General features: G+C 29.9%; 2 protein-coding genes across 5 annotated transcripts; both read left to right on the plus strand.

The window, feature by feature from the left end:
• Positions 1-57: 57 nt before the first annotated feature.
• LOC18034110 (epoxide hydrolase 4) lies at positions 58-17,341 on the plus strand. 3 transcript variants are annotated; one of them, XM_024179605.1, is made up of 5 exons: positions 58-101; positions 13,105-13,777; positions 14,856-14,945; positions 16,239-16,306; positions 16,798-17,232. In XM_024179605.1, the coding sequence occupies exons 2-5, from the start codon at positions 13,172-13,174 to the stop codon at positions 16,934-16,936; spliced, it is 903 nt and encodes a 300-aa protein (XP_024035373.1). In that variant the 5' UTR covers positions 58-101; positions 13,105-13,171; the 3' UTR covers positions 16,937-17,232. The 3 variants fall into 3 exon arrangements, with proteins under 3 accessions (XP_024035373.1, XP_006423281.1, XP_006423282.1); XM_006423218.2 differs by lacking the exon at positions 58-101 and having other exon boundaries at positions 12,960-13,777; XM_006423219.2 differs by lacking the exons at positions 58-101; positions 14,856-14,945 and having other exon boundaries at positions 12,960-13,777; positions 16,798-17,341.
• Positions 81-7,537, plus strand: LOC18035450 (epoxide hydrolase 4). Of its 2 annotated transcripts, XM_024179603.1 has the most exons (4): positions 81-771; positions 1,858-1,956; positions 6,849-6,916; positions 7,389-7,537. In XM_024179603.1, the coding sequence occupies exons 1-4, from the start codon at positions 127-129 to the stop codon at positions 7,528-7,530; spliced, it is 954 nt and encodes a 317-aa protein (XP_024035371.1). In that variant the 5' UTR covers positions 81-126; the 3' UTR covers positions 7,531-7,537. The 2 variants fall into 2 exon arrangements, with proteins under 2 accessions (XP_024035371.1, XP_024035372.1); XM_024179604.1 differs by lacking the exons at positions 6,849-6,916; positions 7,389-7,537 and adding an exon at positions 2,094-2,157 and having other exon boundaries at positions 86-771.
• Positions 17,342-18,079: the final 738 nt, after the last annotated feature.

The raw sequence follows: 18,079 nt of genomic DNA on the forward strand, positions 1-18,079 counted from the left end.
AGATGCGAACACCATCTCACTTACGACCATTTATAAGAGTTGGTACCATTCATTTTACAAGGGCTTGTATATTGTACTTATCTTCACCCTTTTTTTATCAAATCACCCATCACTTCTTCGTTATATATGCAACAAACCGAAAAATTAACAAAGAAAAAGAAAGCAACAATGGTGAACATAATCACAGTATACAAGCTCTTGTTGCATGGCCTGATGAAGCTAGTAGGGATGACACAAAAAACAATAGATATAGAGCCAGGCACAATTTTAAACATCTGGGTTCCGAAAAAAGCAACAGAAAAACACGCTGTTGTGTTTCTTCATGCCTTTGGATTTGATGGTATCTTAACATGGCAATTCCAGGTGCTTGCACTAGCCAAAACCTATGCAGTTTACGTGCCGGATTTTCTCTTCTTCGGCGGCTCCATCACCGACAGGTCCGAGCGGACGGCATCGTTTCAAGCCGAGTGCATGGCCAAGGGATTGAGAAAGCTCGGCGTGAAGAGGTGCACGCTTGTTGGGCTGAGTTATGGTGGGATGGTGGGGTTCAAAATGGCTGAGATGTATCCTGATTTGGTTGAATCATTGGTGGCTACTTGCTCGGTCATGTTCACCGAGTCTGTAAGCAATGCTGCTTTGGAAAGGATTGGCTTTGATAGCTGGGTTGATTACTTGCTACCTAAAACTGCCGATGCTCTCAAAGTTAAACTTGATATTGCTTGCTACAAGCTTCCAACACTGCCTGCTTTTGTTTTCAAACATATTTTGGAGGTATGTATGCTTGCTTTATGCCTCTATCTTGGATTTTGGTCTTGTTGGGGATACTTTTGGTCATGGTGGTTGTTGTATATTCAATTGTTGGTTGCTGTACAGTAATTTCTTTCAGTATTATTGATATTCAAGTGAACATCATCAAAACTAACTGATTAATTATTTGTTGAATTTAATAATTCCCTCCCTTGTGTGTCAAAATCCATCAAATTCTCCTTTCTGTTGAAAACAAAAAAATTAAGAGAAGAAGAGAGCACTAGCAGATGCAGTAGTAAGAGAGAAAGAGAGTGGTGATGGCACGCGAACTGAGAGAGAGAGAGAGAGTGATGTTTTTGTCCCCATCGAGCTTTTTTTTAATAATAAAAAAATATTTTATGGCTGAGAGGAAGGAGAGAGGCGAAACTGCCGTTTCTCTCACTCTTCTCTCAGCTTTCTAGGTGTTTAGCACTCCTCAAAACATATATATATATATATATATATAACGAGAAATTATATTACTCAACTGCTTATTGGGGGTAATTATGTAACTAATTTTGTAATTTTAAGAAAACATTTAGAAGGCATTTACACATTTAGGGGAAAATAAATGTTCACCCACGTCAAATTGCCTACTCTAACCAAAGGATTATTTAGTAAAAGACAAAAATTGAAAGTTAACTTTGAGTGTATCTTTTTATAAACATTTAAGAAATATATAATTAGATAAGAATCTAAAACAAACTAAATCTTAATGGTATATTACTATAAATACATATATGACAAAATACTATTAAGAGTTGAACACATGTCAATTCAGGAATGGATCCAAATTCTAAATAACAATAATTTTTAAAATTTTCAGATATTTAAGGATGAAACTAAGTTTTACCCACCAACAAACTCGCTATTTCGTAGTGAAACTGATGGGCCCTTATTATTATTATTATCTTTTATCCAAGTGTATGAAAAATTAAAATTTTTAATTTCAAATTTTAAAATGCAACTTTTAGACTTTATATTATTTGATTAGGGCTATTTTAATTCTTGAATGTATATATCATATATATTGGAGTACTCTAATAAAGGCAGTCAACGTCAATGACACAGTGGGGGCAGGCTCTGTTTGATCACAGAAAAGAGAGAAAAGAACTTGTGGAGACCTTGGTCATAAGTGATAAAGATTTTAGCGTCCCTCGTTTTACGCAGGTAATGTGAATAATTTTATTTATTAGGTTTTTTTTTTTTTAATACCTAGAATGTGCTTTGATCACTTTTTAAGTAATCAATTTTTATTTTTGAACCATTAAGGAATCTAATTGCAACCTTTGATCTTTTGCCCACAGAGAGGAATAACAAAACTGAAACTTGGCTACTAATAATCTCATTATAACTCTTGCAAGTATTCAGAACTAGCCTACCCAAATATTGTTTTTGGTATTTTTTTTCAAAGGGTATTTTTTACTTTCTTGTTGAAAATTGAAATGGTGCTTTAGATTTGATATTTTTAGATTTGAAAATGCCTATGGTGGGTATTTTTATAGGATTTGGTTTCGTTACTGAGATGATTTTTTGTTAAACACTGAAAAATGATTTTTAGGAAATAGAAATGGAAAAAATAAAAATAAAAAACAATCATAACTTTTGATTTCATATTCAGTAAAAATTTAACTCATTACTTGTCCATTTTAAAAATGTTATTAGGAAATGAAAAATAGTATAAATTTATCTCAGACAATGTTTGAAAATATGTAAAGCTAAATAAACATTTTTAACAAATAAGAATAAAAAGTTGGGTGCGACTATAGTAGGGAACCATATCCTATTGCTTGGGCATATTCAAATGATTAAAAAGTCAACAAAAAAATCAGACTACCGATCTGACAATACCTAGAATATATATATATATATCATAATTTTAAAGTTTTTCTCCTATTTTTCCCGCATTTTAAAATTCCAAACCAAAAAACTACTTTGTGTGTGTGTGTAAAATAGAGTATTCACCTACTTAAGCAATTTTTCATTAAAAGTAGGCCACCGCACAAGTTTTCTTCACTTGTTGAATAACAAAATAGACACACAGTATTGATGGGTAAATGCTCATTTAGTCTTTATAGTTTAAGTTAAGGGACAATTTAGTCTCCATATTTAAACAAAATACCTTAAGACTCCCCTCCTAGTAAATATGCTACACTCGTACCCTTATATTTTCTTTCTTTTCACATTAATATACTTGCAATAACAGTCTTGAAAATATTAATAAAAAGAAAAAAGTATGACAATTTATCAAATTAATCTTAAAAGTAAATAAAAATTTACATAATCTTTTATATTATTATTTTACTTTAGGACTAATCTAGTAAATTATTGTTTTATAAAATAATTAATAGTAAAATTGTTTCATAGGCACAAAAAGTACTAGTTCTTTCACATTGATATTTATTGGCTAATTTACTAATAAATAGTTATTGATTAATTTGTTAATTAATTTTTATAGAAAAACTAATTAATGTCAAGAATATTATTGGAAGGATATTACTATAAAAAGAAAGAAAATGTTAAGGTAAGAATGTACCTATTTAACTGTAGCAGCGTTTTAAGTTATTTTTGAAAATATAGGGCTAATTGGACACTTAACTCAAATTATAAGGACTAAACAAGCACTTACCTCGGTTTTGATCATGTTAAGGTTTGAATTTTTTTTTAAAGGGGAACTACTTCTATTCAATCCCTACAATTTGAATTAACTACAGTTATTTCATTTATTTTTAAAAGTTATTTAAAATGTTCTTATTGTAGATCTGTTTATTTAAAGTCTACTTAATTATCATTCATTTTTTACTTATTTCATGTAAGATTTGTTTAAATCTTAAGTTAAGTCAAACCACAAATGTAATTATTATTGTACTTAATAAGTTAGATCGAACAATTATGAATGTAACGATAGAGGTACTTTAAGTTACTTTAAAAATTACAAAACTTACTCGTACTCTAAGTACATCTATTAATTTTTTAAGGTTTGTTTGGTATTGAAATGCTTATTATAAAATTAAAACAATAAATATTATATTATGCTTTTATTTAGTTGTTAAAGATAACCGTATGTATTGATAGAGCGAAGCCACAACTGTTTGCTAAAACTCGGGCAATAAGTTTTAGCTGCCAAACAACTAAAATAAATGGGGCCTAAGAAATTTTCTACATTTACCTGCTTTAAACTTTATTAACTCTCTTTTTTCGGTTCATTAATATTAGATAAAGAGAGTGCACTTCTAATACTTGTTTTACTTTTAGAAGACCTTGTGTAATACTACCATATCTTAATTTTTTATATATGAATGTAACTAATGTATCTCTTTCATAAAGGATTGCTCCATATTGCCCATGAACAGTCACTCCAGGAGTAGTCAAATAAGGTTTAGTTAATTGTATTACTACATAGTTATCTTCAGCAATTAAAACTTGACCAGATTTTAGGTGTAGTCCCTTTTTGGTAATTGCCATTGGTTTATAGCCAGACAATGGGATAATATTCTCAATAATGTTAAAGGCACCAGTTTGAGCCCTGATAGAATTTTTTTTTTTAATTTCTACAAAATTATAAAATATGGAAAATTACTATTCAATATTATTGTTAGTAGGATTAGATTTATGAACTTCTAGATTATACTACAAATATATGTATTTGTTGGTGGATAAATTTGGTTAAGCCAAGCTAGGAGCACCACATGCACTAAAGGGCAAAAAATAGAAGGAACGATATGCGTCCTCATATAGAATAATCTCCTCCACCTCATTTTTATAAAAAGACTAGGGGATATTATTGATGGTTAATTTTGGGCCAATGGTCAAAGGACGTGTGTCAATGATGAGAAGAGTATATGAAACAAGTATCAGGAAGGCAAGATCCTGTCGTTAGGCTCCACAAAGGATTGAACGCAATTCAAATACTAAAGAGTAAGATACAAAGGAATTAGAGCAAAGCGAGGAACACCGAAGCCTGCCTAGGACGCCCTATAATTCAAAAGCTGCTTGTCCATTGTTTAAGGCCAGCTCCCCTTAGTCAACCACCGGGACCCCAAAGGATACGATAGAGTCTTCAATAACAATTGACCAGTTCAAAGGAAGCTTAAGAGTCACTAATAAGGACTTACAGACTTTAACTTGTGCCTCAAGCTTATCCCAACATTCTCTAGTTTCTATCATATAGAAAAATGTTCCCTAGGGAACAAATAGGTGTGCCGCCATCAAGAAGCTTAGGGGGCACCTGACTCTTTTGCCAAATGTCAGGATAGACCTAAACACACTATATAGAGGAAAATGATCTTTTAATAAGAAATCGTCATGTGTCATACAAAAGAAATTTAAATGACTTTAAATATTTGAACTCTAATTGAAAATTATGCAAATGCCTAGTAAAGAGGACCACTGCCAATCGGGTTCCATCATGTGTCTTGAGGGACCTAAGGATGCCCTTAGTAGCCCTAATTTATAAACCATACTTGAACTAAGAGGTTGTTCCTTCCCTTTTGATTCTTCTGTTTTTATCTTCTTATCCTTCATCATTCTTAGAAAAATGGAGGTCTTTTACTTTTCCCACTTCATCATTCTTAGAGCTCTTGCAACTTAACACCATACACCACACAAGTCCCCATCTCCACTACTCATCTCTTAATGAAGAGATTTTCTTCGTTACTCTATGTCTTGGACCTTATCTTTCTAATATGCAACCATGGTTGATACAACACACTATCCTCCTTGTTGTCCTTCATACGTAAGTAAACTCCTTAGAAGTACCTTCACAAAAGAACATAGACCTTTTATTGCTCTTTATCGTTTTCACGTAAAATACCTATTGTAATATGTGGATGGGCTATCCAAATGCCAATCGTAGACGTAGGCCATAAGATGAACCATATAAATTTGGCGTGTCCTTTCCATTTATGCTTGTGCTTATGTATAGGCCATAAGACATAAGATGAACCATATAAATTTCGTGTGTCTGTTACATTTATGCTTATGCTTATGTATACTGTTTGCTCCCTATTAAGCATCCCTGGAGCATCATCAGAGCTCCCCAGAGCATCCTTAGAGCTACCCTGAGAATTCTATGGGCCTTCTAAGGCTCCCTCAACTCCCTAGGCCCCACAGAGTCCATCGGGCTCGCTTAGACAAGGCTTTTTTATCAATCCAAGGCACCAAGTCACTTCGCCGTCACTAAATAAATTCTAATGTTCCTCGGTCCGCATCCCAAGCTAGGACGAATGAACAAGTGAAAAACGGGCCAAAACTATATCCAGAGTTCCATTAGACCTCAAATTATAATATGAATGTAAATCATAACCCATTAAAAAATTTGATCGATCAATTAATTATACTGCAAACAGTGCTTATTAAATGACATTGATGATAATGAGTGACATGAATTCATGACCTGTATATCCATATCTTTTTCCACTTCAGCTGCATGATTTATATAAGAATTTGGATATGGTGTTGAGATGAGCCTTTTATGAGCTTTGTCGTGTATATATTTATAGCAATGTACAGTTAACATATAATTACATATCATACTACCATCACAATGTTATAAGAGACTTTAACTCAATATCTAATCTAGGTTGGCGCTACGTTACGTTTAACGTAACGTAAGCCACTCACAGCAACAGTTGTGGGCTCTATCACAAAAACTGTTGTTGTGTGTGGGACGTACGTTACGTTAAACGTAACGTAGCGGGACCCTCTAATCTAACTAGATCCTTTATATAAGTCAAAGGCAAGTTGCTTATAAATTATTTCGGGTGCTATATGATTTCAGACGCATGCACGTTATTGATATATATAGATTCTTCTGAGTAATGTTATAGTTATACTCTTGTACAAATTATTTTTGTACGAACTGATATATTATAATATAATTAATTGAATGTAAATATAAAATAAAAAATAAATTATGTGGGTCATGTGATGTTTTATTTTAAACACTTGTGTGATGGCATATCAGTTTGTATAAAATAGGTATAAAAAAATTTGTAACTGTATCACTAATCATGCTTCATTGACCCACTTAATTTTACGTATGAGATTGAATTAATCTGCAGAAAATATATCTCTTGTGGGGAGAGAATGACAAGATTTTGGATATGCAAACTGCCCGCAACTGCAAAGAGTAAGTTTCGGATTCTTTAAAGGGAATGACACTTTCATTATTTTCAGAATTGTTTTGACTACTTAGGTCTCCGATAGTGATAAATTTTAATAATATATTTCAACTTTAGCGTTAAATCAATAACAAGAAAAAAAAAAACATATTTCAACTGAAATAAATCAACCCATTTGAGTCACTTATAAACCTGGAATAGATATATGAGTCCTTATTTATTGCAAATATTTTTACGTTTTAAATACAATTTTGATTTTTGCTCCGCTTCCAAATTACAATATAGTATTAAATTCACATGTAATTTTCTCTGACAACAATACCGGCTAGCTAGCTAGCCATAATTACATTGACCATATCTATCATAAATGGAATGTTATGTGCTAGCCATAATTACATGGACCATATCTACCATAAATGGAAGGTTATGTGCTGTATTTATTGATTGGAAAAGTGGTAACAGCTTTAGTGAATATCACAGGCAAGTGGGAGAGAATGCAACGTTGGTGTCAATTGAAAAAGCAGGTCACCTTCCTAACGTGGAGCGACCGTTCGTTTACAATAGGAAACTCAAGCGAATTCTTGCTTCTTTGGTAGAAACGGTGGTCAACACAGCTAGTTGAAATCTCCATTAGGTTTTTGAAATTTGATGTTCTCTATGTTGAATTTTGTTACATTTATTTTAGTATTATATTTTTATTTATTATAAGACATTAGAGTTAATTTTTTTGGGGTAATAGAGGTAAAAGGTCTTTTAGCCAAAAGAGAGTTTTGATGTCCCTAGTGAAAATATGGGCTCTACATGATTATTTCTCTAAACCTTAGAGTATAAATGTTCTTTTCTCAAGAGAATTATTGTTGCAATATATTTTATTTACTTAATTCTTTTATAACATATATTTATACATACACACACACAAATATATATGTCCCAAGGAGTGAGAATTTTGGGACCGAGAGTGTGGAGTGGGAAAGAGAGTAGGTTGTTTACTTACACTAGGAGTGTAGAATAAAAATCAAAATCCCTAGTGAAAATATGGGCTCTACATGATTATTTCTCTAAACATTAGAGTATAAATGTTCTTTTCTCAAGAAATTATTGTTGCAATATATTTTATTTACTTAATTCTTTTATAACATATATTTATACACACACACACACAAATATATATGTCCAAAGGAGTGAGAATTTTGGGACCGAGAGTGTGGAGTGGGAAAGAGAGTAGGTTGTTTACTTACACTAGGAGTGTAGAATAAAAATCAAAATCTCATTTATATGTTTATTTTATCTTGGAGTAAAAGTAAATTGTTTTAAATTATATGTTTACCCTTATTTTAAAGAATTGAGTTTTTCACTACAAAATAAATAAAAATTTTGATTATTAAATTTAATTATATAAAATAATAATTATTATTAATATTCTCAATTATGTAAATCATAATTTTTGTTAATTTTAATTTTAATTATATAAATTAAAAATAATTTTAATTTTAAAAATGATCTTATTATATTGATAGATAATTAATAAAAACAACACAAATGAAACATTATTATTAATAATATAGTACAAAATTAATATTTTCTTAGAATATACTATTATTGTTATTAATTATTAATATTAAATCAATATAATACTATTGAAATTAAATAAATATAGTAATACTATATTTTCAAATAAAAATATTATATAGTAATATTATTAATTCTCTATCAATATAATAAGATCATTTTTAAGGAACTTTAACTTAGAATCAATCTAAATTATTATTTTTAACTAAATCTAATAATATTACTTTTAAATAAGTTTAATACTATTATTTTTAATAAATGTAATATCATTAAATGTTATAATAATATTATTTAAATAAATATAATATTATTATTTTTAATTAAATATAGTATGATTTTATTTTAATAAATATAATTATATTATATTTAATAAGGGAAAGTAAAAAAGAAAGAAGTGATAGTGGATTATAGTTAATATTATATTCTCATTCTCATCTTTTCTTATGAGAGTAAAAATCTCATTCTTCCTTTTAAAAGCTGAGTGAGTTTTACGAGTATAACTTTTACTCCTTTTAGGTAGCGTTTACTTTTTAGATTGGAGTGAGAATCCTAAAGAATGAGAATCCTAGGATTAGGAGTGTGGCGTGGAGTGAGAGTAGATTGTTTACTTACATTGGAATGAAAGCATGGAATGAATGTTAGAATCCAATTTATGTGTTTACTTTGTCTTGGATTGAGAATAAATTGTTTCAAATTATAATTTTATCCTTATTTAAAGAATTATAGTTTTTAATTACAAAGCTAATAAAAAATATATTTAATGAATAAAAATTTATTTTATTACATTTGTAAATTTATAATAATTATTAATATTCTTAATTATGTACATCACAATTTTTTATTAAATATAATTATAGTAAATTTAATAAAAGGAGGGTAAAAAAGAAGGGTAAATATAAAATGAAACATTATTTTATTTTATTTAATATAATTATTTTAAATTTAAATATAAATATATTAAATTTAAATATATTAAATTTAAATATAATTATAATTATATTAAATTTATTATTATATAAAATAATAAAATAATAATATTTAGTACAAAATTAATATTTTATTAGAATATAAATGAAGATAGCATATAGTAATATTTATTAATTCTCTATTAATATAGTAATATTATTTTAAAGTAATTTTAACTTAGAATTAATACAAATTATTATTTAGTTAAATATAATAATATTATTTAAATAAATATAATATTATTTATTTTATTTTATCACATATAAAATATAAAACTAAATAAGAAAAAGGGTAGAAAAGGGAGAGGTGGGAGTAAATTTTTACTCTAAAAATAAGTAGAGCCCACGAAATAAGTTCCCAATCCTTTCTCATATTGTTAAAATAAATACTAGAGTACAAAAAATCCACACTCCCTACTTCCACTTTAAAAAATAAACACAGAATATACGGCGGTAAGACATTTGCATTCAATCAATTCTAGTGTCCATGAGGGTTGAAGTTTTGACCTGTCTTCTTCATAATTTTTGTAAATAAATAATAAATAATTATAAAAAAGATTGAAGAATCTGAGACACGCCAGTATCAAGATTGCGATTAAGGGTGCATTTGGGATTGAGGTGTTGTAGTTTTTAAGCTACAGCTGCTGTGAAAAAAAAGTTGTAATTATGAAATAAAAGTTAATAATATATAGTAAATATAAATTTTAAATAATAATTTTATCAAAATTATTAAAGAAATAATAAATTTTATATTACACAAGTGAAAAATTATATCAACATAGTTTAAAAGCTACAACAGCTAGTGTTTACCAAACACTTTAATGCTGTAGTTTTTAAGCTACAGCTGCCCAACCTCAATTCCAAACGCACCCTAAATGACCCATTAAAGATTTTGTCAGGAAGTGGTCTGCGGTTAAAATTACAAAAATAATTGAAGCAACCCCAACTTAATTAGAAAATAAATTAATTGAGCTAGAAGGGAACGTAATCCACGCATAATATGAGCGACGCGTGTTTAGTAAGAGATAAAATCACGTATGATCTGCAACTCGAATTTAATTCTTCTCATCGAAATAAACATTTAAAAATGGACCAATCTACGTTACAGAATCTGTAACGTACATACCCAATGGGAAGCAGCACACCTATCCTGAGGAGAGAGAAAAACCGTGCAAATGCAGCCAATGAGAGTTGGCTACACTTGGATCTGTAAGTTACAGAATCTGTAACTTAGCCAGCTCCTTTAAAAATAAATAATAAATCACAATCAAAGTACGTCTAACTTCTATGGGCATCATGATAATTATCTTCAAACTAAGGGTTCGCCTATGTTGCCACTACCAAGGCCTTTGGCTTTTGCGAATTAGTTAATGTAAAATTTCATTGAACCCCTTGTACTCTATTTTATTTATAATATATCTTAAAATATTATAATACTTTATACTTACCTATATTATCAAAATTTAATTTATCACCTTACACTTTATTTATTTATTATTTTTTATAAGTATTAAAAGAGTTTTTATTTTCAACCACGCTACATTAATAATCATAACACATTAATATTAATGAAAAGACAAAAATATCCTTAGATTAGCATTAAAAAATTTTGTAAAAATTAAGATTAACTCATCTCTATCACTGATCATTAACAAAGTTAACTCATCATCAACAAAATTTTCAACAATAAGAGTGGGGATTCCAGTCTAGGTTAATTACAAAATCGATATATTCATAACTTATAATTTTAAAAAAAATAACACTAAAAGAAAATAACCCAAATAGCCACACACGCGACATCCAAATGAAATCAATCCAAAATCAAATTCAAAAGAAACCATCATGACTTCATCTCTCCAGTATGCTCTCAACCCAAATACCCACATTGTGAAGCTACCTACTACCGGCTGCCACCACGCTGCTCCACGTTGGCAAGATAGCACAGTCGCACCACGACCGACAGCCTTGACCCATGTCAGCCTTATCTTTCGTCTCTCGAAACAACATCACGTCAGCTGCACCATAGCCGCACCATGACAGATAGAGGAAATCGGAGATCCATCAAAGCCACAATGTGAAGCTGCAGCGCATAATCGCTTTGGATAAGAAAGACATGAGCTCGCCTGGCCATTGCCATTTTGCTTTCTCTCGCTCTCACTTCGGCTTCTCGGATCAAATTGAGGATTTTGTTTTGATGCCTATAATTTCCACCACAAAAACCATCACACAAACAATGGGAGATTGCCAATTTTCCCCCTACAGTAATCAACATATACCATTTTCTCTCATGCTGTTTTTATAATGGCCAAAAACCCCCCTAATAGCATAAATTTACAATATTACCCTTATTTTCAACTACTCTTTTTTATATTTATTATAAATTAAATAAATCACATGAATAGAAACTAAATAAAAAATTAAGCATTAAAAACAAGAAATATAAGTTTTGATATGAACAAAAAAATTAATAATAATTTTTTTATACTTATTTATTTTGTAAATTTTTTTATAATAAATATATAAGAAAATTATTGGTAAAATGATAAAAAATTATTATAAGAAAACTTGAATGACAAATAAAAATTTATTATAAGATAAATAATAAAATATTTTGCCTATACTTTTTACATTTAATTTTAAAATATTACAAAATATTTATTATAAGAAAATGTTCGTAAAATAAATAATTACAAGAAAAAATTTAATTATTATTATTTTTGCTCATATGAAAACATATATTTCTTATTTTTAATACTTAATTTTTTTATTTAGTTTCTATTTATGTAATTTATTTAATTTATAATAAATGTAAATAAAAAAGTAGTTAAAAATAAGAGTAATATTATAAATTTATACTGTCAGGGGGGGTTTTTGGTCATTATAAAAATAAAAGAGTGGTAAATGGTATATGTTAATTACTGTAGGGGGAAAGTGGCAATCCCACAAACAATCAATGACTTACAACTAATTATCCTCAAATCCATCAGCAATCTTGATCAATATTGAAGCCATCATTAAACCCATCACAGAGAGAAAGTGAGAGAGTAGAAGAAGAAACGGGAAAAAAATAATATTGAAGACAAAATTTGAGCATAATTTTATCTTTTCAATACTTATGAATAAATCATAAATAAGTGCAAGGGGTTCACTGAAATTTTATATTAACTAATTCGCAAAAGGCCAAGACTGTGGTTAGTTACATCAGTGGTAACATAGGCGAACTCAATAAATAATTTTTTTTTGAAAAAAATTATCTGAATTATTTAATGCAATAGGGTAGCGTGCCTCCAGAAGGCCAATTGAATGAGCTGGGGTTTTCCTTAAATAGCTCCACATGCTTGGCTTCCATGAGATGTGAGATTGAATATCTATAAATCAATATCTCGTTTTTAAATAAGAATAGATTTTACTTAAATTATTTCAAAATAGATTGGTTAATTACTTGTCTTAATTACATGAGCTTAGATATTTTAGTTGTGCCACAGTAGAAAGACATTCATCCACGTCCATATTTTCATCCAATAAACATATACCATCTCTCTCAAAATCCACGAAGTCGGCGACGTTCATTTCATAATATACATACTCTTCTAATCAATAATTCAACTCACAGGACTTTTTTGTATTCGCTTCACATTCCTTCAGACCACTATAATTATCAAATCACCCATCACTTCTTCGTTATATATACGGCAAACCGAAAAAATAACAAAGAAAAAGAAAGCAAATATGGTGAACATAATTACAATATACAAACTCTTGCTGCACGGCCTGCTGAAGCTAGTAGGGATGACACAAAGAACAATAGAGATAAAGCCAGGCACAATTTTAAACATTTGGGTTCCCAAAAAAACAACAAAAAAACACGCTGTTGTGCTTCTTCATCCCTTTGGATTTGATGGTATCTTAACATGGCAATTCCAGGTGCTAGCCCTAGCTAAAACCTACGAAGTTTACGTGCCGGATTTTCTCTTCTTCGGCGGCTCGGTCACTGACAGGCCCGACCGGACGGCGTCGTTTCAAGCGGAGTGCATGGCCAAGGGATTGAGAAAGCTCGGCGTCGAGAAGTGCACGCTTGTTGGGGTGAGTTATGGTGGGATGGTGGGGTTCAAAATGGCTGAGATGTATCCTGATTTGGTTGAATCAATGGTGGTTACTTGCTCGGTCATGGGCTTGACGGAGTCTGTAACCAATGCTGCTCTTGAAAGGATTGGCTATGAGAGCTGGGTTGACTTCTTGCTTCCGAAAACGGCTGATGCTCTCAAGGTTCAACTTGATATTGCCTGCTACAAACTGCCGACACTGCCAGCTTTCGTTTACAAACACATTCTGGAGGTATGCTTGCTCTCTATTTTGATCTTTTTTGGGATATTTTTGGTCATGTTGGTCGTTCTATTTTGCAAAATAATCAAAATGCATCAAAATCGGCTGCTTTCTGCTGTTAAGAAGATTCTGTAACCTTTCAGCTTTTTGCATCTCAAGTTTTTCATATCGATCGATATGGGTTTTACCACGTCTCGGGTAAATTGGTAAAAGAGAAAAAATTGAGAGTTATCTTTTTAACAGAGGGCCATTAATTTGAGGAGTTTTGAAACATTCACGAGAAAATGAGGTAAAAAGTACCGAGTTCTGATCATTTCCTAATATTCAAGAGACGAAAGGTTTGCAAGGGGGTGGGACATTCCTCAGTCCCCACAGTTAGTGTAAAATTAAAAGGATTTTAATGGATTAAAATAATGTGATTTTTCCATAATTTTTTCGGAGTGATCGTATGCCTAATAAAAAGGAAACAAATTGTTGATAAAATATTGACGGTTTTATTGTGTTTGCAATTAAATAAGTAAAGCGAGTTTGGTTTACCGTTATTTTTGTCAATATGTTGTCATTTTTTTTTGGGGTCTCTCTCTCATATGTATATATATGTGTGTGTGTGTGTGAATGTATGTATATATTACAAAATTATTGAGGGAAAAATCACTACGCTTTGCAAAAAAACTTCTTTCCCGGTAATGATTTCGGAGAATGACTGATCATGTGATATATGTCTAAATGTATCATGGCCTTATTTGTTTACATAATATATAAAAAATTAAAATTTGTAATTTAAACATTTAAAATTGTAACTTATTATTAAAAGTTTATGTCATTTCTTTTGGGCCATTTTTAACTTCTTGATTTTGTGTGTGTATATATATATCATTATTCTCAAGTGCAGATGCTCACATCTTTTAAAATGTGAATTCACTATATATACTAGATGGTGTATTAGTTAATTGAATAAAAAATGATAAAATACTAATACACCATACGCTGTTTGCAGTGAATTTGTATTTAAAAATGTGGACATTTGGATTGTGTGTGTGTATACAAGTTCTCTAATTAAGGCATTTAACCTATATAACTACGCGGACAGGCCCTATCTGATCACAGAAAAGAGAGAATTGAACTTTTGCAAGCTTTGGTCATAAGTGATAAGGAATTTAGCATCCCCCATTTTTCCCAGGTACAAGAATATTTTTAATTCTTTTTGGTTTTTTTTTTTTCGTTTATAATATGGCCGACTAATTTAAAATGTTCTTTCAACACTTTTTAAGCAATCTAATTCAAACATTAATTCGATCTTTTGACCATAGAGTAGAATAATTGAATTGGAACTTGGCAACTACTAGTCTTCGTTATAACTATTCCTTGCAAGTATTCAAAACTGGCCTACTCTAAAATAATATTTTTGGCAGTAGTTTTCAAATGATGTCTCTGGTTTATTTCTTGTTGAAAATGAGAGTGTTGATTTTGAGTTGATGTTTTGGACGTGAAAATGATGTCTTTGATTTATTTCTTGTTGAAAATGAGAATGATTTTCAGTTGATGTTTTGTATGTCAAATGTATTAGGTGGCGAATTAAAATCTGCATAGTTATCATCTATTTTTAAATATAATTACTATTATCCTTAAAAAGTTGGATCCCAAAATTACAAAAATAATGATAAAGATATATATTTTGGATAATTTTTAAAATTACAAAGAATAACTAAATATAAGACTAAAAGAGTCTTTATCTTTTCTTTTTAAAAGTTGAGTTTGATATTGAGATGCTTGATATCAAATTAAAACACTAAATATGATATTATGGATATATATAATTAATTGTTAAAAAGTAAATAATTAATTCTTAATAACATTGAATGTACCAGTTCAAATCTCCATGGAAGATTTTTTTTTTTTTCTGTTTTCATAAAAATGAGGAATAAGGATATATTTTTTTTCCTAATATTGTTAGTGTGAGTAATTTTTTGAGCTAGATTTTATAGATTTTTGGACTGTACTATAAATGTATATCTTTAAAATTTCAGTGGACTAAAATTCTAAAATTTAGTATATTAATTTTTAAACTATTCAAATAAAAAATATTATCAATCAATTAATCGTAACGAAAAATGTGCTCCCTAAAATGCCGAGGATAACGATTGACATTAATTCATGACTTACTAGTAGCCCTATCTTATTCAGCTTTAACTGCATGATTTATATGAAAATTCTGATCCAATGTCGAGAGAAACTTTTCATGATCCTCAGTTTGCCACGTATTCATAGTAGTGTATAATTAAAATTTAATAATATTTTATTTTTATATCTAATAGTTACCGATCATAAATATTTAAAAAATTAAATTATTCCAAGCATGTTGCTTTATGAATTGTTCCAGTTGCCATACGCTTTTAAATGCATGCTCCTTATTGATTTATAAATGCTTCTTTGACCCATTTAATTTTATGGATGGGATTGAATAAATTTGCAGAAAATACATCTCTTGTGGGGCGAGAATGACAAAATTTTCGATATGCAAGTTGCCCGCAACTTGAAAGAGTAAGATTTCCTATTATTTTTTAATTTATTTTTTACTACTTAGGTCTGTGACAAGGATGAACTTTTAATAACATTTTTCATTGTTAGCTTTAAATCAATTAACAAAAGAAAAAAAAAAAATATATATATATACCTTAAAGACCGATATATATATAAAGACCGATATATATATATATATATATCAACTGCGATGAATCAATCCATTTTAGTCAAATCTAAAAATCAACAATGAATAGATGGTCCTTACTTATTGTAAATAATTTTACATGTTAAAATACGATTTTGAAGATGTTAAGCATTAGATGTTACTTTTTTTCTTACTAGCTTGTTAGTTGATTATATATATCAACATATTGGATTTCGTGTGTGCAATTGTACACTTTACATTTCACATTTGATGTAACATAGATATCATAAATGGAAAATTAACGTGCTTTATTAATTTTTTATTGATCGAAAACGTGTCAAGAATTTTAAATGAAATATGGCAGGCAAGTGGGTCAGAATGCAACGATGGAGTCAATTGAAAAAGCAGGTCACCTTGTTAACTTAGAGCGTCCGTTCGTTTACAATAGGCAACTCAAGACAATTCTTGCCTCTTTGGTACATGCAAATGGTCAACACAACTAGTTGAAGTTTCCAATTCCATCAGCTATTTGGAATTTTTATGTTCTCGATGTTGAAGTGTTTATTTAAAAAAGGGAGCTACTACCTTACATGTAATGTAAGCTACAGCCTCTCACAAACTCAGTTGTGAATTCTCCTTGGACTCACCAGTCTTGTGAGAAACTGTACCTTACATTGCATGTAAGGTAGCAAAAGCCTTAAAGAAATCATATCATTATGACAAAATTTTTTATGTACTTAATTCCACTATTTCGACCTCCTCTTAAATTGTGCCGATCATTTTGGATCTCGCCGAGAGTCCAATAGTTTCTTTCGGGTTACATTTTTTTTTTAATAATTTTTAAGTTTAATGATTGTTCAATCTCCTCTCTGATATGTGAGCATCTTTTAAGAAGAAAAATTACAGAAGAGCGGCCTACTATTTTGAGCGTGTACTTTTAACAACTACAATTATTCAAAGAGTTTTTTTTTTTTAATTAAATTTATTAAAGAAAAATAAAGTTCCTAATTTATAGTAATTTGACTTTGATTAGATGGTCCAACTTTGGGATGATACAAACACGTACCCACGAATTAATTTTATTTAAGAGTAGCAGATTAATCATGAAGAGAACGCTGAATGATGCTGAATCAATAATGGCCAAGTGCAGAGCAAAAAGAAAGATTTTCATGCAATTAAAGTTCAGCATACTCCACGATCTTGTAATCCAACCCAAACCAACCCATGTCCACCCCTACTCATTCTTTAGCTAAACTAGTCTTAGAAAGAAATGAATTTATTGTTTGGGTAGGATCATATCCTTCAGAAATCATGTATTTACTAAATTCGTTGGTTGAATGAATTTGTTTATTCTAAAATAATAATAATAATGGCCAAGCAATTTTTCCCATTAGAGAACTTAATCAACCGCGGCTTCCTACTATCATAACTTCGGATTTTTTTTTATATAATTTTTAGGAATTGCAAAGACTTGATTTTGATAGAGAAGGTGGCCAATCGAATGTATTGCGTAATGTAAGTGCAGGATAGAGAAGAAAGGTTCTTTGAAAGTTGGGGAAGAAGAAGAATTGTTTTAAGGGTACTTAAATAAAATTCAAATAAACAAATCTTAGCCATTTAATTCGGTAATAGTCGTCTGCCAATAG

The sequence above is a fragment of the Citrus clementina genome, unplaced genomic scaffold (genome assembly GCF_000493195.1).
Source record: "Citrus clementina cultivar Clemenules unplaced genomic scaffold, Citrus_clementina_v1.0 scaffold_8, whole genome shotgun sequence".
Classification (NCBI taxonomy): Eukaryota; Viridiplantae; Streptophyta; class Magnoliopsida; order Sapindales; family Rutaceae; genus Citrus; species Citrus x clementina.